Source organism: Salmo salar, chromosome 22, assembly GCF_965601325.2.
Source record: "Salmo salar chromosome 22, fSalSal1, whole genome shotgun sequence".
Taxonomy (NCBI): Eukaryota; Metazoa; Chordata; class Actinopteri; order Salmoniformes; family Salmonidae; genus Salmo; species Salmo salar.
In genome coordinates this window covers 4,506,508-4,528,953 of record NC_138312.1, presented here as the reverse complement: position 1 = coordinate 4,528,953, position 22,446 = coordinate 4,506,508, and the positions used below count along the sequence as shown (strand labels likewise).

Sequence of the window (22,446 nt, the reverse complement as noted above, 5' to 3'; positions counted from 1 at the left end):
ATGTTTTAGACAACATTTTATATCTTTGTCAAAATACTATAATTCAATCAGAGCATGTGTAGAATAATTTAAGAAGCAACATAACACAATTCAGGGTCAGGCCGAGTCAAATGTTTATTGGAGCGCTAGCTACAAACATATGCATGTATGTATACATTATGTGAGATTAGATTGCTGTTGGACATTATGGAAAGACATTTTGGGAAGAGTAATGAGTCTGCTGTGCTATCTGCTGCATGTACAAAGCAGAAACAACAAGCGCTGTAAATGTTCAGTCACGGTGGTGGTAGATTATACTGATGTCATAAAACAGCTGGCCATGTAAATTGGTGTGCATACTTCCCTCACAATAAATATTCAAATCAGTTTAAATGATAACATGCAAGATTCATACAAACAATGCACATTTTGCCAGAGACTATACAAACCAACTGGGGAGAATTTCCATTATTGGAAGACTATTAACCCACAAGATTGGCATTCAAATTCACAAATTGAGATGAGGGAAATATTTGATCAATTTCCTCATTTAGTGACATGAAATCTGTACTGTTGACTTTAACCTTGTTAGCATGCTGTGTGTTGTCAACGTATAATGACTTATCCATGAACTAAATGGAATGTAGCACATGCTACATGAATTAACCATTTTGTAACTTGCTCTCAGTCATGAAATCCCATGTTCAAAGCAGCTGATAAATTTTGTTAACTACTTAAGAGCACTTGTAAAGAACAGGAAGGCATGCACACAAATTTATGCTCCCAATTCAATGCTTTAAGGGACTTTCTGTTCTTTATAAGGTTTCTTTATTAGCCCAGCACCTACATTTAAGGATGTGCGTATGAATACAAACTTTTCTAACTACTTAAGAGCAGAATATATGCATCAATAATAATAATAATAATAATACTTTGTAAAATACAAAGGAACAAATTATTCAGGTCTGCAAATACAAAATCTAGTCATAAGCCTACACTAAAGTAAGTCAGGAAGTTGTGCGTGTTTCTTGACAGTATAACTAATTACTAGTCATCACAGGAGTGGCATAGTATGCAGCAAACTAAACAAGTTTACTATTCACAATGCTCTTAGGTATGTTTCCTGAAGGCTTTCTTTAGTGCTGCGTCCATTTGATGCTCTTCAGATCAATTCCTTCTTGCACCATCTCCCACAAGGGGCTGAAGAGAAAAAGAAGATGGACAACAATGAATATATTAACCTATGAGTGCATTGCTAATATTGCAAATTAAAAGGCTATATATTATAAAGTATTTAATTAGATCATCAACACTATGTGTACAAAAAATATTACAATTTCTTTCCACCAGTAAATTTCTAGTTAAGTGACATTCAGCATGTACATTTTGCGGTGGTTTCCTAGACACAGATTAAGCCTAGTCCTGGACTAAAAAGCACGTTCAATGGAGATTCTCCATTAATCTTGATTTGTAGTCCAGGACTAGTCTTAATCTGTGTCTGGTAATCCACTGTATGTATGCTATTCTACTCTTTTTCTCTCACCTCATCTCTCTCAGGCGTTTGACCTGCTGAATGCACTTGTCCGCTGTGTAGTCCACTTCTGCCTCTGTGCTAAATCGTCCGATTCCAAATCTTCAGGTATTTGGAGTAACAACAAAAACAGACTAGGTAAAACACCAAAATAATACCATTCAGCTGCAACATGTTATTCTTGACCCTGCTCTTCTGTAATTAGGAAATATAAAAAGGAACATTTAAATATTTCAAATCCCATGACCATCCATTTGAGCTTCTTGAGTTGTGTTCCTAACCGTTACTCACCTGATTGAGGAGTGGGCAAGGTCCTCATCTGTTCCAATAGCTCTCAAGACATATGAAGGCTCCAATGAAGCAGAAGTGCAGGCACTGCAGGAAGATAGCATCATCAACGTACAGTATTTTCATGTGGATCCAACTTAACTTAATATAATACATTAATAAAATCAATTGAGCCTCAAATAAATAATGAAACATGTTTAATTTGATTTAAATAATGCAAAAACAAAGTGTTGGAGAAGTAAAAGTGCAATATGTGCCATGTAAAAAAGCTAACGTTTAAGTTCCTTGCTCAGAACATGAGAACATATGAAAGCTGGTGGTTCCTTTTAACATGTGTCTTCAATATTCCCAGGTAAGAAGTTTTAGGTTGTAGTTATTATAGGACTATTTCTCTCTATACGATTTGTATTTCATATACCTTTGACAATTGGATGTTCTTATAGGCACTTTAGTATTGCCAGTGTAACAGTATAGCTTCCGTCCCTCTCCTCGCTCCTACCTGGGCTCGAACCAGGAACACATCGACAACAGCCACCCTCCAAGCAGCGTTACCCATGTAGAGCAAGGGAAACTACTCCTCCAATAATCAGAGCGAGTGACGTTTGAAACGCTATTAGCACGCACCCGGCTAACTAGCTAGCCATTTCACATGGGTTACACCAGCCTAACCTTGGGAGTTGATAGGCTTGAAGTCATAAACAGCGCAATGCATTGCGAAGGGCTGCTGGCAAAACGCACAAAAGTGCTATTTTGAATGAATGCTTACGAGCATGCTGCTGCCTACCATCGCTCAGTCAGACTGCTCTATCATATCATAGACTTAATTATAACATAATAACACACAGAAACACGAGCCTTAGGTCATTAATATGGTCGGATCCGGAAACTATCATCTCAAAAACAAAACATTATTCCTGTTACATTGCACAACCTTCAGTGTTATGTCATAATTATGTAAAATTCTGACAAATCACCCAAAGTGTTGCATATACCCTGACTGCGTGCAATGAACGCAAAATGACACAATTTCACCTGGTTAATATTGCCTGCTAACCTGGATTTCCTTTTAGCCAAATATGCAGGTTTAAAAATATATACTTCTGTGTATTGATTTTAAGAAAGGCATTGATGTTTATGGTTAGGTACAACACCATTAACTTGTTACGATTGTGCTTTTTTCGCAAATGCGCTTTTGTTAAATCATTGCCGTTTGGCGAAGTAGGCTGTATTTGTTAGGAAGAAATAGTCTTCACAGTTCGCAACGAGCCAGGCGGCCCAAACGGCTGCATATACCCTGACTCTGTTTGCAAGAGAAGTGACACATTTTCCCTAGTTAAAAGAAATTCATGTTAGCAGGCAATATTAACTAAATATGCAGGTTTAAAAATACACTGATCAAAAAAATAAAGGGAACACTTAAAACAACACAATGTAACTCCAAGTTCTGTGAAATCAAACTGTCCACTTAGGAAGCAACACTGATTGACAATGAATTTCACATGCTGTTGTGCAAATGGAATAGACAACAGGTGGAAATTATAGCCAATTAGCAAGACACCCTCAATAAAGGAGTGGTTCTGCAGGTGGTGACCACAGACCACTTCTCAGTTCCTATGCTTCCTGGCTGATGTTTTGGTCACTTTTGAATGCTGGCGGTGCTTTCACTCTAGTGGTAGCATGAGACGGAGTCTACAACCCACACAAGTGGCTCAGGTAGTGCAGCTCATCCAGGATGGCACATCAATGCGAGCTGTGGCAAGAAGGTTTGCTGTGTCTGTCAGCGTAGTGTCCAGAGCATGGAGGCGCTACAAGGCGACAGGCCAGTACATCAGAAGACGTGGAGGAGGCCGTAGGAGGGCAACAACCCAGCAGCAGGACCGCTACCTCCGCCTTTGTGCAAGGAGGAGCAGGAGGAGCACTGCCAGAGCCCTGCAAAATGACCTCCAGCAGGCCACAAATATGCATGTGTCTGCTCAAACGGTCAGAAACAGACTCCATGAGGGTGGTATGAGGGCCCGACGTCCACAGGTGGGGGTTGTGCTTACAGCCCAACACCGTGCAGGACGTTTGGCATTTACCAGAGAACACCAAGATTGGCAAATTCGCCACTGGCGCCCTGTGCTCTTCACAGATGAAAGCAGGTTCACACTGAGCAAATGTGACAGAGTCTGGAGATGCCGTGGAGAACGTTCTGCTGCCTGCAACATCCTCCAGCATGACCGGTTTGGCGGTGGGTCAGTTGTGGGGTGGCATTTCTTTGGGGGGCCGCACAGCCCTCCATGTGCTCGCCAGAGGTAGCCTGACTGCCATTAGGTACCGAGATGAGATCCTCAGACCCCTTGTGAGACCATATGCTGGTGCGGTTCCTCCTAATTCAAGACAATGCTAGACCTCATGTGGCTGGAGTGTGTCAGCAGTTCCTGCAAGAGGAAGGCATTGATGCTATGGACTGGCCCGCCCGTTCCCCAGACCTGAATCCAATTGAGCACATCTGGGATATCATGTCTCGCTCCATCCACCAACACCACGTTGCACCACAGACTGTCCAGGAGTTGGCAGATGCTTTAGTCCAGGTCTGGGAAGAGATCCCTCAGGAGACCATCCACCACCTCATCAGGAGCATGCCCAGGCATTGTAGGGAGGTCATACAGGCACGTGGAGGCCACACACACTACTGAGCCTCATTTTGACTTGTTTTAAGGACATTACAAAGTTGGATCAGCCTGTAGTGTGGTTTTCCACTTTAATTTTGAGTGCGACTCCAAATCCAGACCTCCATGGGTTGATAAATTGGATCTCCATTGATTATTTTTGTGTAATTTTGTTGTCAGCACATTGAACTTATTTAATTCATTCAGATCTAGGATGTGTTATTTAAGTGTTCCCTTTATTTTTTTGAGCAGTGTATATACTTGTGTATTGATTTTAAGAAAGGCATTGATGTTTATGGTTGTAGCAACGTGTACCTAAGCGATTATATGCAACGCAGGACAGGCTAGATAAACTAGTAATATCATCAACCATATGTAATTAACTAGTGATTATGATTGATTGATTGTTTTTTATAAGATAAAGTTTAATGCTAGCTAGCAACTTATTTTAGCTTGTTACTGCATTCGCGTAACCTCGTGGAGTGCAATGTAAAGCAGGTGGTTAGAGCATTGGACTAGTTAACCGCAAGGTTGCCTAGTTAAATAAAGGTCTAAAAAAAAAAAAAGTAATAATAAAAAAAATATATATTATAATATATATATATATTTTTTTTTAAATGATAATAAAAAAAATTCGGCCAAATCGGCATCCAAAAATACAGATTTCCGATTGTTATGAAAACTTGAAATCGGCCCCAATTAAATCGGCGATTCCGATTAATCGGTCGACCTCTAGTCCAGTGTGTTTTTTTTGCCCATCTTAATCTTTTCTTTTATTGGCCAGTCTGAGATATGGCTCTCTCTTTGCAACTCTGCCTAGAATGCCAGCTTTCTGGAGTTGCCTCTTCACTGTTGACGTTGAGACTGGTGTTTTGTGGGTACTATTTAAGCATTGTACGAGATCTTCAGTTTCTTGGCAATTTCTTGCATGGAATAGAGTTTTTCAGAAGAAAGTCTTTGTTTCTGGCTATTTTGAGCTGTAATCGAATGCCCTAATGCTGATGCTCCAGATACTCAAGTAGTCTAAAGAAGGCCAGTTTTATTGCTTCTTTAAATCAGGACAACAGTTTTCAGCTGTGCTAACTTTATTGCAAAATGGTTTTCTAATGATCAAATAGCCTTTTAAAATGATAAAACTTGGATTAGCTAACACAACGTGACATTGGAACACAGGAGTGATGGTTGCTGATCATGGGCCTCTGTACGCCTATGTAGATATTCTATAAATTTGCAGTTTCCAGCTACAAGTCATTTACAACATTAACAATGTCCACACTGTATTTCTGATCTATTTTTTTTTATGGACAAAGTGCTTTTCTTTCAAAAACATGGACATGTGACCTCAAACTTTTGAACGGTAGTGTATATACACAGTACCAGTCAAAAGTTTGGACACCTACTCATTCCATGATTTCTTTATTTTTACTATTTTCTACATTGTAGAATAATCATCAAAACTATGAAATAACACATGGAATCATGGAATAACCAAGAAAGTTTTAAACAAATCAAAATATATTTGAGATTCTTTAAAGTAGCCACCCTTTGCCTTTGACAACTTTGCACACTTGGTATTCTCTCAATCAGCTTCATGAGCTAGTCACCTGTAATGCATTTCAATTGACAGGTGTGCCTTGCAAAAAGTTAATTTGTGGAATTTCTTTCTTTAATGCATTTGAGCTAATCGGTTGTGATATACCGAAGATAGCCCTATTTGGTAAAAGACCAAGTCCATATTATGGCAAGAACAGCTCAAATAAGCAAAGAGAAACAACAGTCCATCATTACTGACATGAAGGTCAGTCAATACATTTCATTTCAAGAACTTTGAAAGTTCTTCAAGTGCAGTCGCAAAAACCATCAAGCGTTATGAAACTGGCTCATGAGGACCGCCGCAATAAAGGAAGACCCAGAGTTACCGATGCTGCAGAGGATAAGTTCATTAGAGTTACCAGCCAAATTGCAGCCAAAATAAACGCTTCAGAGTTCAAATAACAGACATCAACATCAACTGTTCAGAGGAGACTGCATGAGTCAGGCATTCGTGGTCTAATTGCTGCAAAGAAACCACTAACTCCTAAAATGACACCAATAAGAAGAAGAGACTTGATGGGGCCAAGAAACACGAGCAATGGACATTAGATCGGTGGAAATCTGTCCTTTGGCCGGATGAATCCAAATTTGAGATTTTTTGTTCAAACTGCCATGTCTTTCTGAGATGCAGAGTGGGTGACCGGATTATCTCCGGAAGTGTGGTCCCCACCGTGAAGCATGGAGGAGGTTGTGTGATGGCGCTTTGCTGGTCAGTGATTTATTTAGAATTCAAGGAACACAACCTGCAGGGCTACCACCACATTCTGCAGCGATACGCCATCCCATCTGGTTTGCGCTTAGTGAGACTATCATTTGTTTTTCAACAGGAAAAATTACCCAACACACCTCCAGGCTGGGTAAGGGCTATTTTACCAAGGAGGAGAGTGATGGAGTGCTGCATGAGATGACCTGGCATCCACAATCACCTAACCTCAACCCAATTGAGATGGTTTGGGATGAGTTAGACCGCAGAGTGAAGGAAAAGCAGCCAGCAAGTGCTCAGCATATGTGGGACCTCCATCAGGACTGTTGGAAAAGCATTCCAGGTGAAGCTGGTTGAGAGAAGACCAAAAGTGTGCAAAACTGTCAGAGGCAAAGGGTGCCTACTTTGAAGCATCTCAAAATATTTTGATTTGTTTAACACTTTTGGTTACTTCATGATTCCATGTGTTATTTCATAGTTGATATCTTCACTTATTCACTTATTCTACAATGTAGAAAATAGTAAAAATAAAGAAACCCTTGAATTAGTAGGTGTGTCAACTTTTGACTGGTACTGTGTATGTACAGTGAGGGAAAAGTATTTGATCCCCTGCTGATTTTGTACGTTTGCCCACTGACAAAGAAATGATCAGTCTATAATTTTAATGGTAGGTTTATTTGAACAGTGAGAGACAGAATAACAAAAAAATCCAGAAAAACTCATGTCAATAATGTTATATATTGATTTGCATTTTAATGAGGGAAATAAGTATTTGACCCCCTCTCAATCAGAAAGATTTCTGGCTCCCAGGTGTCTTTTACACAGGTAACGAGCTGAGATTAGGAGCACACTTTTAAAGGGAGTGCTCCTAATCTCAGTTTGTTACCTGTGTAAAATACATGTCCACAGAAGCAATCAATCAATCAGATTCCAAACTCTCCAACATGACCAACACCAAAGAGCTCTCCAAGGATGTCAGGGACAAGATTGTAGACCTACACAAGGCTGGAATGGGCTACAAAACCATCGCCAAGCAGCTTGGTGAGAAGGTGACAACAGTTGGTGCGATTATTCGCAAATGGAAGAAACACAAAAGAACTGTCAATCTCCCTCGGCCTGGGGCTCCATGCAAGATCTCACCTCGTGTAGTTGCAATGATCATGAGAACGGTGAGGAATCAGCCCAGAACTACACGGGAGGATCTTGTCAATGATCTCAAGGCAGCTGGGACCATAGTCACCAAGAAAACAGTTGGTTACACACTATGCCGTGAAGGACTGAAATCGTGCAGCGCCCGCAAGGTCCCCCTGCTCAAGAAAGCACATATACATGCCCGTCTGAAGTTTGCCAATGAACATCTGAATGATTTAGAGGACATCTGGGTGAAAGTGTTGTGGTCAGATGAGACCAAAATGGAGCTCTTTGGCATCAACTCAACTCGCCGTGTTTGGAGGAGGAGGAATGCTGCCTATGACCCCAAGAACACCATCCCCACCGTCAAACATGGAGGTGGAAACATTATGCTTTGGGGGTGTTTCTGCTAAGGGGACAGGACAACTTCACCACATCAAAGGGACGATGGACGGGGCCACGTACGATCAAATCTTGGGTGAGAACCTCCTTCCCTCAGCCAGGGCATTGAAAATGGGTCGTGGATGGGTATTCCAGCATGACAATGACCCAAAACACACGGCCAAGGCAACAAAGGAGTGGCTCAAGAAGAAGCACATTAAGGTCCTGGAGTGGCCTAGCCAGTCTCCAGACCTTAGTCCCATAGAACATCTGTGGAGGGAGCTGAAGGTTCGAGTTGCCAAACATCAGCCTCGAAACCTTAATGACTTGGAGAAGATCTGCAAAGAGGAGTGGGACAAAATCCCTCCTGAGATGTGTGCAAACCTGGTGGCCAACTACAAGAAACGTCTGACCTCTGATTGCAAACAAGGGTTTTGCCACCAAGTACTAAGTCATGTTTTGCAGAGGGGTCAAATACTTATTTCCCTCATTAAAATCCAAATCATTTTTGACATGTGTTTTTCTGGATTTTTTTGTTGTTATTCTGTCTCTCACTGTTCAAATAAACCTACCATTAAAATTATAGACGGATCATTTCTTTGTCAGTGGGCAAACGTACAAAATCAGCAGGGGATCAAATACTTTTTGTCCTCACTGTGTGTATATATATATATATATATATATATATATATGAGGGATGAAATGATTACCGGTTTCACGATACAATTCCAGAAGGTTAGTATTACAACTGAATTTTTATTATCATTAAAACTGTGTTTGATTACCACGGTTTGAAAAACTCACTGTAAATACTGTCCAGCATCAACCAAAGTTAGCAACAGTCTGACGCCGGCACAGCATGCAACATGGGTTTTGTTTTGTGTGAAAACATGGCGGAAGGCAGTGACAGCGCTCGGGAGATTTTTCAGCCTTCTTAGAGGACCAAATCTGAAGTGTGGTCGTATTTTGGGTTTTACATTAGTGCAGAGGGAAACTTAATTGAAGATGGTCACCTTGTCTGCAGAACAAGCAACAAAAAGAAAATGCTGTGAAAGGGGGCAACACTTCAAATCTCGAGTCATGTTTGTGACCACCACCCACTACTTTATAGCGAACGCAAGGTAAGTTAACTTTTAGCTCAATGCGTGATGTGGGGACTTCGGAATGGGGGGAAAATGTCATGGTTTGTCTATTTAACTTGATAATAGCTTGTCAATAATGTAAACTGAAGCTTTCAGTGTTACCTACTCTTGTAAAAACACTACACGTTGTTCTGCTGCTGTATGCGTCGTGTGTCTGAGGACTCTATTGGCCCATTGCACACGATAACACGTTATGTAGTTTAATCACCCAACCAACATATTTTGTTCATTTAAAATCCGTAAGTCATCGACTTGGTTGTAAAAGTATTCCAACAGGAGAAACACTATAGACTCCTTTACAAGACTCCTGAATGTATGTCAATTGTTGGGCTCATTGCAATTACTATCACTGTCTTAAGACTCATTTTTATTTATGTAAATTGTGCATGGGGTCATAGCATATACTCGAATGCAACACAGAAGATAGACTGTGTTGGTGGGTGGGTAAGCGAATAATAAAACACCAATAACAAATTTGTTATTCGCTTGTTCACAGAGTGGGCGTGCAGCAAGCAAACCCAGTGATGCTACTGGTCCCTCCTCATCTACAGTTGTGAAACAGGAACTCAAGCAAGCATTTAAAAAAGGCAGGCCGCTTATGCACCCACATCAAAAAATGCTCAAGACCTCACTGCAGCCCTTTCATATTACATTGAAATGTAAAAATGTCAGCATATTTAATTTGCAATCTCAAGTGAACAAAAGATGCATACATACAGGATGTTAGGCCAGCAGCACCTTATTTCCTCATGAAGGAGAGAACGGACATACAATCAGTGCTGTTCATTTGATTTCTTTACATAGTGTTATTTTAATGGCAACACCTGCACATTGGATTTGTTTACATAGTTGTATTGTTCTTACTTGCACATTGCTTTACTTGTTGCTTTAATATGCAAATTTGATTTACTTAAGGTTGTGTTCATTAAAACATGCACGAGGGAAACTTTACTCATGACCACATGGTGCCATCTTTAATGTTTATGCAAAGTGCATAGTGCTGCTAATTTTATTTGTTGTTTGTTGGCTTTCAATATAACTTGGTGAAATGATTTCAGTGTGTGTGTGTGTGTGTATCAGTACATTTTGAACATTTCCAGCACATTTTAATAATACCGCTATAATACTGATAAGTGTTAATTTTGGTCACTAATCGTGATATGAAATTTTCATACCGTTTCATCTCTTAATAAATATATGCATGTGTATGGACACACACACACACACACACACACACACATATATATATATACACTGCTCAAAAAAATAAAGGGAACACTAAAATAACACATCCTAGATCTGAATGAATGAAATAATCTTATTAAATACTTTTTTCTTTACATAGTTGAATGTGCTGACAAAATCACACAAAAATAAATCAATGATAATCCAATTTATCAACCCATGGAGGTCTGGATTTGGAGTCACACTCAAAATTAAAGTGGAAAACCACACTACAGGCTGATCCAACTTTGATGTAATGTCCTTAAAACAAGTCAAAATGAGGCTCAGTAGTGTGTGTGGCCTCCACGTGCCTGTATGACCTCCCTACAACGCCTGGGCATGCTCCTGATGAGGTGGCGGATAGCCTCCTGAGGGATCTCCTCCCAGACCTGGACTAAAGCATCCGCCAACTCCTGGACAGTCTGTGGTGCAACGTGGCGTTGGTGGATGGAGCGAGACATGATGTCCCAGATGTGCTCAATTGGACTCAGGTCTGGGGAACGGGCGGGCCAGTCCATAGCATCAATGCCTTCCTCTTGCAGGAACTGCTGACACACTCCAGCCACACGAGGTCTAGCATTGTCTTGCATTAGGAGGAACCCAGGGCCAACCGCACCAGCATATGGTCTCACAAGGGGTCTGAGGATCTCATCTCGGTACCTAATGGCAGTCAGGCTACCTCTGGCGAGCACATGGAGTGCTGTGCGGCCCCCCAAAGAAATGCCAGCCCACACCATGACTGACCCACCGCCAAACCGGTCATGCTGGAGGATGTTGCAGGCAGCAGAGCGTTCTCAGCGGAGTCTCCAGACCCTGTCACGTCTATCACGTGCTCAAGTGTGAACCTGCTTTCATCTGTGAAGAGCACAGGGCGCCAGTGGCGAATTTGCCAATCTTGGTGTTCTCTGGCAAATGCCAAACGTCCTGCACAGTGTTGGGCTGTAAGCACAACCCCCACCTGTGGACGTCGGGCCCTCATACCACCCTCATGGAGTCTGTTTCTGACCGTTTGAGCAGACACATGCACATTTGTGGCCTGCTGGAGGTCATTTTGCAGGGCTCTGGCAGTGCTCCTCCTTGCACAAAGGTGGAGGTAGCGGTCCTGCTGCTGGGTTGTTGCCCTCCTAACGGCCTCCTCCACGTCTCCTGATGTACTGGCCTGTCTCCTGGTAGCGCCTCCATGCTCTGGACGCTACGCTGACAGACACAGCAAACCTTCATGCCACAGCTCGCATTGATGTGCCATCCTGGATGAGCTGCACTACCTGAGCCACTTGTGTGGGTTGTAGACTCCGTCTCATGCTACCACTAGAGTAAAAGCACCGCCAGCATTCAAGTGACCAAAACATCAGCCAGGAAGCATAGGAACTGAGAAGTGGTCTGTGTTCACCACCTGTAGAACCACTCCTTTATTGGGGGTGTCTTGCTAATTGCCTATAATTTCCACCTGTTGTCTATTCCATTTGCACAACAGCATGTGACATTTATTGTCAATCAGTGTTGCTTCCTAAGTGGACAGTTTGATTTCACAGAAGTGTGATTGACTTGGAGTTACATTGTGTTGTTTAAGTGTTCCCTTTATTTTTTTTGAGCAGTGTATATATGAATTTTGGCCCATTCCTCCTGACAGAGCTGGTGTAACATTGTCTATAGTATTGAGGTCAGGGCTTTATGATGGCCACTCCAATACCTTGACTTTGTTGTCCTTTGGCCATTTTGTCACAACTTTGGAAGTATGCTTGGGGTCATTCTCCATTTGGAAGACCCATTTACGACCAAGCTTTAACTTCCTGACTGATGTCTTGAGATGTTGCTTTAATATATCCACATAATTTTCCTTCCTCATGAAGCCATCTATTTTGTGAAGTGCTCCAGTCCCTCCTGCAGCAAAGCACCCCCACACCATGATGCTGCCACCCCCGTGCTTCATGGTTGGGATGGTGTTCTTCCGCTTGAAAGCCTCCCCCTTTTTCCGCCAAACATAACAGTGGTCATTATGGCCAAACAGTTCTATTTTTGTTTCATCAGACCAAAAGACATTTCTCCAAAAAGCACAATCTTTGTCCCCATGTGCAGTTGCAAACCGTAGTCTGGCTTTGTTCTTCCTTGCTGAGCGGCCTTTAAGGTTATGTCGATATAGGACTCATTTTACTGTGGATATAGATACTTTTGTACCTGTTTCCTCCAGCATCTTCACCAGGTCCTTTGCTGTTGTTCTGGGATTGATCTGCACTTCTCGCACCAAAGTACATTTATCTCTAGGGGACATAATGCGTCTCCTTCCTGAGTGGTATGACGGCTGCGTGGTCCCATGGTGTTTATACTTGCGTACTATTGTATGTACAGGTGAACATGGTACCTTCAGGCGTTTGGAAATTGCTCCCAAGGGTGAACCAGACTTGTGGAGCTCTTTAATATTTTTTCTGAGGTCTTGGCTGATTTCTTTTGATTTTCTCATGACGTCAGGCATAAAGGCATCAAGTTTGAAGGCAGGCCTTGAAATACATCCACAGGTACACCTCCAATTGACTCAAATGACGTCAATTAGCCTATCAGAAGCTTCTAAAGCCATGACATCATTTTCTGTTTAAAGGCACAGTCAACTAAGTGTATGTAAACATCTGACCCGCTGGAATTGTGATACAGTGAATTACAAGTAAAATAATCTGTCTGTAAACAATTGTTGGAAAAATTACTTGTGTCATGCACAAAGTAGATGTCCTAACTGACTTGCCAAAACTATAGTTTGTTAACAAGAAATTTGTGGAGTGGTTGAAACACTTAGGTTGGAGTCATTAAAACTAGTTTATGTAAACTTCCGACTTCAAGTGTGTGTGTGTGATATTTAAAAAAAACAAATATATATATATATATATATATATATATATATATATATATATATATATATATTTAAAAAATTGATAGTCCCACCAGATGAGACGGCGTATCACTGCAGAATGCTGTGGTAGTCATGCTGGTTAAGTGTCATCATACCTCATCCTCCATGCTTCATGGTGGGAACCACACATGCGGAGATCATCCATTCACCTACTCTGCATCTCACAAAGACACGGTGGTTGGAACCAAAAATCTCAAACTTGGACTCAGACCAAAAGGACAGATTTCCACCTATCTAATGTCCATTGCTCGTGTATTCTTGGCCCAAGCAAGTCTCTTCTTATTGGTGTCCTTTAGTAGTGGTTTCTTTGCAGCAATTCGACCATTAAGGCCTGATTCACGCAGTCACCTCTGAACAGTTGATGTTGAGATGTGTCTGTTACTTGAACTCTGTGAAGCATTTATTTGGGCTGCAATTTCAGAGGCTGGTAACTCTAATGAACTTATCCTCTCTTCAGGATACATTTTCCAGATAGACTGACCTTCATGTCTTAAAGTAATGATGGACTGTCGTTTCTCTTTGCTTATTTGAGCTGTTCTTGCCATAATATGGACTTGGTATTTTACCAAATAGGACTATCATCTGTATACCACCCCTACCTTATCACAACACAACTGATTGGCTCAAACGCATTAAGGAAAGGAATTCCACAAACTAACAAGGCACACCTGTTAATCGAAATGCATTCCGGCTTCCTCATGAAGCTGGTTGAGAGAATGCCAAGAGTGTACAAAGCTGTCATCAAGGCAAATGGTGGCTACTTTGAGGAATCTCAAATATATTTTGTTTTGTTTAACACTTTTGGTGACTACATGATTCCATGTGTGTTATTTCATAGTTTTGATGTCTTCACTATTATTCTACAATGTAGAAAATGGTAAAAATAAAGAAAAACACTAGAATGAGTAGGTGTCCGAACTTTTGACTGGTACTGTATATAAATAAAAGCATCTAATAACTCTTTATTTGCTACTGACCTGCCAGATGATAGAGCAACATCCTTCAGGGCCATCAACAGACTCTCTCCCTCCACGTAGGCAAAGGACAAATTAATGCATCCTGTGTCAGACAAAGATTCAAGTTAATAATAGAGCATCAACATTTAAGGAATTCTTCACCGATTCATCAACTGACTAATGTACAATCCACAAACTTATGTGTTTCACTTCATCTGTAGGCATATGCAAAATACTATTGCTCTAATGTGATTATGATAATGTACAGCACAGTACTTGATTTAACTCATACACAACTCATAAGGTATAAAGGGACTTATTTAACTTCTTTGGGATAGGGGGCAGTAATTTCACAGCCGGATAAAAAACATACCCAATTTAATCTGGTCACTACTCCTGCCCAGAAGCTAGAATATGCATATAATTAGTAGATTTGGATAGAAAACACTCTAAAGTTTCTAAAACTGTTTGAATGGCATCTGTGAGTATAACAGAACTCATATATATGGCAGGCCAAAACCTGAGAAGATTCCATACAGGAAGTGCCCTGTCTGACAATTTGTTGTCCTTCTGTTGCATCTCTATCGAAAATACAGCATCTGTATCTAACGTGACACTTTCTAAGGCTTCCATTGGCTCTCTAAAGCCGCCACAAAGTGGAATGGGGTGTCTGCTGTCTCTGGACAAAGTACCGCAGCAGAGTTTGTAAGTGGTCAGCCTGGGGACAGTGAGACTGAGATGCACGTTCACGAGACTTCTCAATTTTTTTTCTTTCAGCCTTTGAATGAATACAACGTTGCCCGGTTGGAATATTATCACTATTTTACGAGAAAAATAGCATAAAAATCGATTTTAAACAGCGTTTGACATGCTTCTAAGTTCGGTAATGGAATATTTTGAATTTTTTTGTCATGAAATGCACTCGCGCGTTACCCTTCGGATAGTGACCTGAACGCACACACAAAACGGAGGTATTTGGATATAACTATGGATTATTTGGAACCAAAACAACATTTGTTGTTGAAGTAGAAGTCCTGGGAGTGCATTCTGACGAAGAACAGCAAAGGTAATCAAATTTTTCTAATAGTAATTCTGAGTTTAGGTGACCCCGAAGTTGGCAGATGTCAAAATAGCTATCCGTGATGGCCGAGCTATGTACTCAGAATATTGCAAAATGCGCTTTTGCCGAAAAGCTATTTTAAAATCGGACATAGCGATTGCATAAAGGAGTTCTGTATCTATAATTCTTAAAATAATTATGTATTTTGTCAACGTTTATCATGAGTAATTTAGTAAATTCACCGGAAGTTTTCGGTGGGTATGCTAGTTCTGAACATCACATGCTAATGTCAAAAGCTGGTTTTTGATATAAATATGAACTTGATTGAACAAAACATGCATGTATTGTATAACATAATGTCCTAGGAGTGTCATCTGATGAAGACCATGAAAGGTTAGTGCTGCATTTAGCTGTGGTTTGGGTTTATGTGACATATATGCTTGCTTGGAAAATGGCTGTGTGATTATTTGTGTCTATGTACTCTCCTAACATAATCTAATGTTTTGCTTTCGCTGTAAAGCCTTTTTGAAATCGGACAATGTGGTTAGATTAACGAGAGTTATCTTTAAAATGGTGTAAAATAGTTGATTGTTTGAGAAAATTGAATTGTGGTATTTTAGTTGGTTTTGTATTTCGCGCCGTGCGATGCCATTGGCTGTTGGCTAGGGGTTCCACAGGCGGAACGGGGTTCCGCTAGCTTAACGTCTGTCCTCAACAGATTACCAGCCAATTACATCTAATGATTATTATGAAAAATATGAATTCCACTTCCACCCACTTATATGCCTGTGTCTATTATTCTGTCCACAAATCCCTTGCTCTGCGCTTCACCTGGGTATCTTTGCTCTGGATCACCATTCATCACAACATCAGGGATCTCTGACATGATTTTGCGCACAAGGCGGTTTGCCAACATGGACACCCGGCTGTGATCATACTGGAAAGGAGAGAAGATCAATAAGCAACAAAAATAATAATAATAATAATATGTGAAATTATTCTTTCACTATAAAGAATACACTACTACTACAGTAAACACTTCTAATTTACCCATCAACACAACATGCAGCAAAAAATATGATGGAACCTTTCATATAATCCAGTGGGGATTGGTCAGATAAAAGAACATTATCAGTTTGCTGTGCAAGCCTCAACATTCCGACTGTTTTTTCCGATGTCTTTTGAGCTCAAGTAAAACATTTTTTAAAACAGTAAAAACAAACAGAAGCAAGCATTGATGAACAACATCCTGTGTAAGTTTGTTTCAGTAAATAATGAGTTGTCTACCTCTAGCTCCTGCTGGGCTATATCACAGGCTGCTCCCAGTCCCACAGCCAGAGGAGTGGGCACTGTCCCTGAGCGAAGCCCCCTCTCCTGGCCTCCACCATTCTGCAGTGGCTCCATTCGAACCCGGGGCCGGCGCCGCACATACAGTGCCCCGACCCCTGTCAAATCATAAACATACTTCACTTGTAATTATTTATAGGTCACTCAATTGCTTGCACAGTTCTTACATAAACACCAACAATTAAAGGAGTTTAATATGTGGCTGGACAAAAGAGTTCACTCAATATAGTAGTCAGGCTTGGGGTCAATTCCATATCAATTCAGGAATTAAACCGACATACCAATTACATTTTCTCTCCTTGCTTTTCAGTGATGAAAACAGGAATTTCAGTGTTGTTCCTAAATTAAAATGGAATTGACCCCAACCCTGATAGTATCTGATATTCAACAATGTACCTTTGGGACCATATATTTTGTGCCCGCTGATGGACATCAGGTCTACCTTCCAGTCAGATACATTGATGGGGATTTTTCCCACAGCTTGAGCTGCATCAGTGTGGAAGAACACGTTCCTTGACCGGCAGATTCGACCTGGAGAAGTGTGTGTGAAAATAATAGCGGATTAATATAGATAAAACAAAGATAAAACGAAATGTCTCAATTTCATAGTGGATATACTTCTGAATCTATTTAGGCTAAAAAGGTTACCTATGTCTTCGACAGGCTGCCTCACACCAATCTCATTGTTCACAGTCATCACAGACACCAAACTTGTGTCTTGACGAATTGTTTCCTCCAGTAGCTGTAAAAAATAGCAATATTTTTATATCAGCATGTGAGGTATTCAAGACATGCAAACGTATTGAAGAAATAGGCCATGAGAACTTAACAATTTATCTTATTCTTGGTACAAGAGCAGATTGTGGAGTGGATTCATACAATGGGGCTGTATAAAACATAGCACGTCTGCCACATTTAGATAAAACAACCAAACAATTGAGCTTGCCTGTAGGTCAACCAAACCATTAGTCTTCACGGGAAGATAGGTTATGTCAAAGCCCTCTGCCTCCAAGACTCGACAGGAGTCCAGCACACACTTATGCTCCGTCTGAGTGGTGATCACATGCTTCTTCTTGGATTTGTAAAATCGGGCCACACCCTAGGAGGAATGCATTGTATGAAGAAACAAAAACAACCACTCAGTTCCTTTTCCTCTTAATTGTTAGCATGTATCCTCATTTACAAATAAATTACACAGCAGAACAGTTGACTGACCTTAGCTCATTCTTATGTCTTAATCTTTCCATCAGCTGGCAGTTCTCGGCATGTATTATTCACCCTCCCAAATCCTTGCCGTTAATCTGACTACTAAAGCGGTAAAAGGGAGACTTACTTTGATTGACATATTATTGGATTCAGTGGCACCACTTGTGAACACGATCTCACGAGGATCTGCAGCAATCAGGTCTGCCACTTGCTGTAAGGATAAATCAAATGAAGATATGTTAGCCTTATCATCAAATGACATGATGCACCAGCTATTCAATTAATTGTAAATTAATTACCTTTCTAGCTTTTTCCATTGCACTTTCACTTTCCCAGCCATATGCATGTGTTCTGGAGTGAGGGTTACCATAATAATTAACTTGATAGGGAAGCATTGCATCCAGAACTCTTGGATCCTAGAGTCATGAGATAAAATATATTGAGTTGAAGATTCTGTGCTGGTGGCAGTTCAAAAAGATAGCATTAGATCTTATTAATTCGCTTCAATGCAATGTTTTACAGATTTGACATGCCACCAGTTTGGTATAATTATCGTGGGAGAGGCTATAGGCTGGCAGCTAACGTTAAAGAGCCACATACCATTGGTGTTGTTGCTTGAAAATCCATGTACAGAGGTCGCAACTCATCTTTCTCCAGTTCCCTACTTTTGATCAATTCTGTAAAAACACCATAATAGTGTCATTTGGGTCCAGAAAGCATACACATTGATCTGTGAATTCATTGGAAAACGTCTCATATGCATTCAGGGCAGAAATACCCTGTCACACGGATGTTATGTGACGGCATAAAAGTTGGGGAACTGGTTACAGCAGGGATGTCACATTCAAAACTGGAAAATCGGACAAATACGATCTTCAAGTCGGAAAACCTGAACTCTAAAAAGAGGCCAGAGTTCCCGAGTTGGATGACCGTTGAAATCGATTTTTCCTAGTCGGGGGCTCGTTTTTTCCAAAGTTCCCAGTTATTTTAAACACGGCATTATCTAACTAACTTGCTGCGTCACAGAACGAGTATCGTTAGCTCGTGAGCTAGCTAGATGATAAGTAGTTAATAAGACATTGTGTAAAAAAGCCGCAGAAACTAAAATACCTCTCGCAACAGCATTCACAGCATAGTTCATTCGGTGGCTTGGGAACCCTCGCATGGATCCCAGAAGCTTCGTCGTAACAGTCTTCCTCATCATCTTCACAGTAGGATAATGCTTTGCCTACCTTGCTATACAGTTGTACCTAACCTTCACCAGTGACAAACAGGATTCGCAGGGAGGAAAATAAACTTGCAGATCTTTATGTTTGCCTGGTTTTGTGCGACCCAGGTATAGCAATGTACTGGATTAACAGGCTGGTTTATTATTAAGACGCGTCAAATCCTTGTCGACACAGTCATCATGTGAGACATCGCCAAAATGGCAGCGAGGGAGTTCTATTAACCTGAGCCGCGGTGCACCGGTGTATGGCCAGTGACGGGAATGGGCAAAAGCGGCGAGGGAGGAGCGCCATTCTCAAATCGAACAGTAATCTGCACCGCTTGGTCATGTTGTCAACAAGGCAGCATTGTGCATCGTCCAGAAACATACAACATCTCTTTTCCATAAACTATATGTTCGTATTTTCATTGGGAAGGTAGATAAAGCCTTTATATGAAAAGCAATCACTTTTGCAGGAGTAAACACATTCCATACTATGGAATGCCATTTAGGTCTTTGCGTGTCAAAAAAAGATACACATCAAATAACCCTGTTTGACGTTTCAAATAAGCTTGTTGACCAATCAGGACCGGAATATGACTGCACGTGACATAATTTAACACGTTCATAACGTTTTTACGTAGTTATTACACATAGATTACACTATCCCTCGTATTTCATATGTCACTGCGATTCACTGATACGTATGTTATGATGCTGGTAAAGTTTTGTCTTGCTCACTTTCTGCGCTTGAGCTCAGACACACTTCCCCAAACTCTGGGACAGTGCTGGAAAAAAAAAAAAAAAGGTAGCTAGCTGATGCATGCAAATAATGTTCTTTCCCAAAAACATTGCGAAACGACAATCTGTTTCAGTAGTTATAGTTAACTAGCTAACTATCTAGCTAGGTGTCATAATCTAAAATACCCCTAACATGTTTCAAACAGACCACCATAGTCCCTGTGCCCAAGAAAGCGAAGGTAACCTGCCTAAATGATTACCGCTCCGTAGCACTCACGTCGGTAGCCATGAAGTGCTTTGAAAGGCTGGTCATGGCTCACATCAACACCATTATGCCGGAAACCCTAGACAAATCACATTTTATTTGTCACATGCGCCGAATACAACTGGTGTAGACATTACAGTGAAGTGCTTACTTACAAGCCCTTAACCAACAATGCCGTTTTAAGAAAATACAACAAAAATAAATAAGAGATAAGAAAAACAAATAATTAAAGAGCAGCAGTAAATAACAATAGCGGGGCTATACAGGGGGTACCGGTACAGGGGCACCGGTGTCAAGGTAGTTGAGGTAATTATGTCCAAGCAGGTAGGGTTATTAAAGTGCCTATGCATAGATGATAACCGAGAGCAGCAGCAGCAGCGTGGTGGAGGGGGGGTGCAAATAGTCTGGGTAGCCATTTTATTAGCTGTTCAGGAGTCTTATGGCTTGGGGGTAGAAGTTGTTTAGAAGCCTCTAAGACCTAGACTTGGCGCTCCGGTAATGCTTGTCGTGCAGAGAGAACAGTCTATGACTAGGGTGGCTGGAGTCTTTGACAATTTTTAGGGCCTTAATCTGACACCGCCTGGTACAGAGGTCCTGGATGGCAGGAAGCTTGACCACGGTAATGTACTGGCCGTACGCACTACCCTCTGTAGTGCCTTGCAGTCAGAGGCCGAGCAGTTGCCATACCAGGCAGTGATGCAACCCGTCAGGATGCTCTCGATGGTGCAGCTGTAAAACCTTTTAAGGATCTGAGGACCCATGCCAAATCTTTTCAGTCTCCTAAGGGGGAAAAGGTGTTGTCGTGCCTTCTTCACAACTGTCTTGATGTGTTTGGACCAAAATAGTTTGTTGGTGATGTGGACACCAAGGAATTTAACTCTCGACCCGCTCCACTACAGCCCCGTCGATGTGAATGGGTGCGTGTTCGGTCCTGCTTTTCTGTAGTCCACGATCATCTCCTTTGTCTTGCTGTCTCATCGTTGTTGGTGATCAGGCCTACCACTGTTGTGTCGTCTGCAAACTTAATGATGGTGTTGGAGTCGTGCTTGGCCATGCAGTCGTGGGTGAACATGTAGTCAATGAACAGCATTCTCACATAGGTGTTCCTTTTGTCCAGGTGGGAAAGGGCAGTGTGGAGTGTGATTGAGATTGCGTCATCTGTGGATCTGTTGGGGCGGTATGTAAATCCAGGACCTTTATACTAGGCGGTGTCAGAAGAAGGCCCAAAAAATTGTCAAAGACCCCCACCCCCTTGCTTTTACGTTGCTGCTACTCGCTGTTTATTATCTATGCATATTCACTTTACCCCTACATAGATGTACAAATTACCTCGACTAACCTGTACCCCCGCATATTGACTCGGTACCGGTACCCCCTGTATATAGCCTTGTTATTGTTATTTTATTGTTACTTTTTTACTTAATTATTTTACTTTAGTTTATTTAGTAAATATTTTCTTAACTCTGTTTCTTGAACTGCATTGGGCTTGTAAGTAAGCATATCACGGTAAGGTTTGCACCCGTTGTATTCGGCGCATGTGACAAATAACATTTGATTTGATTCCATAAATACTAACCATTTGCGTTACTTTCAAAGGGGGACTTTTACTTTGAAGGCAAACCGCCAATTCCACTATTGTGGTTAATCCTTATTGTTGCTACCTTTACAACACATAACCCGGTAGGGTCAAGCCTCACTGAAGCTAGCTGGCTGCTTATAACGTTAGCTTGGGTAAAAGGGTTTAGTAGCTGGCTAGGTAGTTATTTTCATAAACTGAAGTTGAATTTCCATAGGAGATGGAAGTGGCTACCAAGCTAATACTTACTCACGTGGATTCCTAAATCATTGCTATGAACATTGAAAATGACTGCAGTTTCTTGTCATTGTTTTCACGCTGCTTGCATTGGTGCTAGCTAGGATGGTACCACGCATAAGCTAGCTACCCCAGAAGTTTCTAATAACATCTGTATCAACTATATTTGCAAACATTTTTGATCCTGCTCTTATTTCAAATGCTCACACAGACGTTTTCCCAATCGGTCGAACAAATAATGCCTTATTACCAACCTGGTATTGTAAACATATCATGGCCGGTGAAAAGCTTATTTAACGGGTTAAATAGTGTTATGTTTTCTTTACACG

General features: G+C 41.2%; 1 protein-coding gene across 1 annotated transcript; it reads right to left on the bottom strand.

The window, feature by feature from the left end:
* Window positions 1-89: 89 nt before the first annotated feature.
* On the bottom strand, window positions 90-19,529 carry nfs1 (NFS1 cysteine desulfurase). Its single transcript, XM_014165890.3, has 13 exons — window positions 19,202-19,529; window positions 18,692-18,768; window positions 18,391-18,507; window positions 18,219-18,302; window positions 17,832-17,984; window positions 17,534-17,627; window positions 17,282-17,416; window positions 16,826-16,983; window positions 16,370-16,475; window positions 14,500-14,581; window positions 1,802-1,885; window positions 1,523-1,612; window positions 90-1,179 (listed from the first exon to the last, which is right to left on the bottom strand). Exons 1-13 carry the CDS (start codon window positions 19,293-19,295, stop codon window positions 1,116-1,118), a joined length of 1,338 nt encoding a protein of 445 aa, XP_014021365.1. The 5' UTR covers window positions 19,296-19,529; the 3' UTR covers window positions 90-1,115.
* Window positions 19,530-22,446: the final 2,917 nt, after the last annotated feature.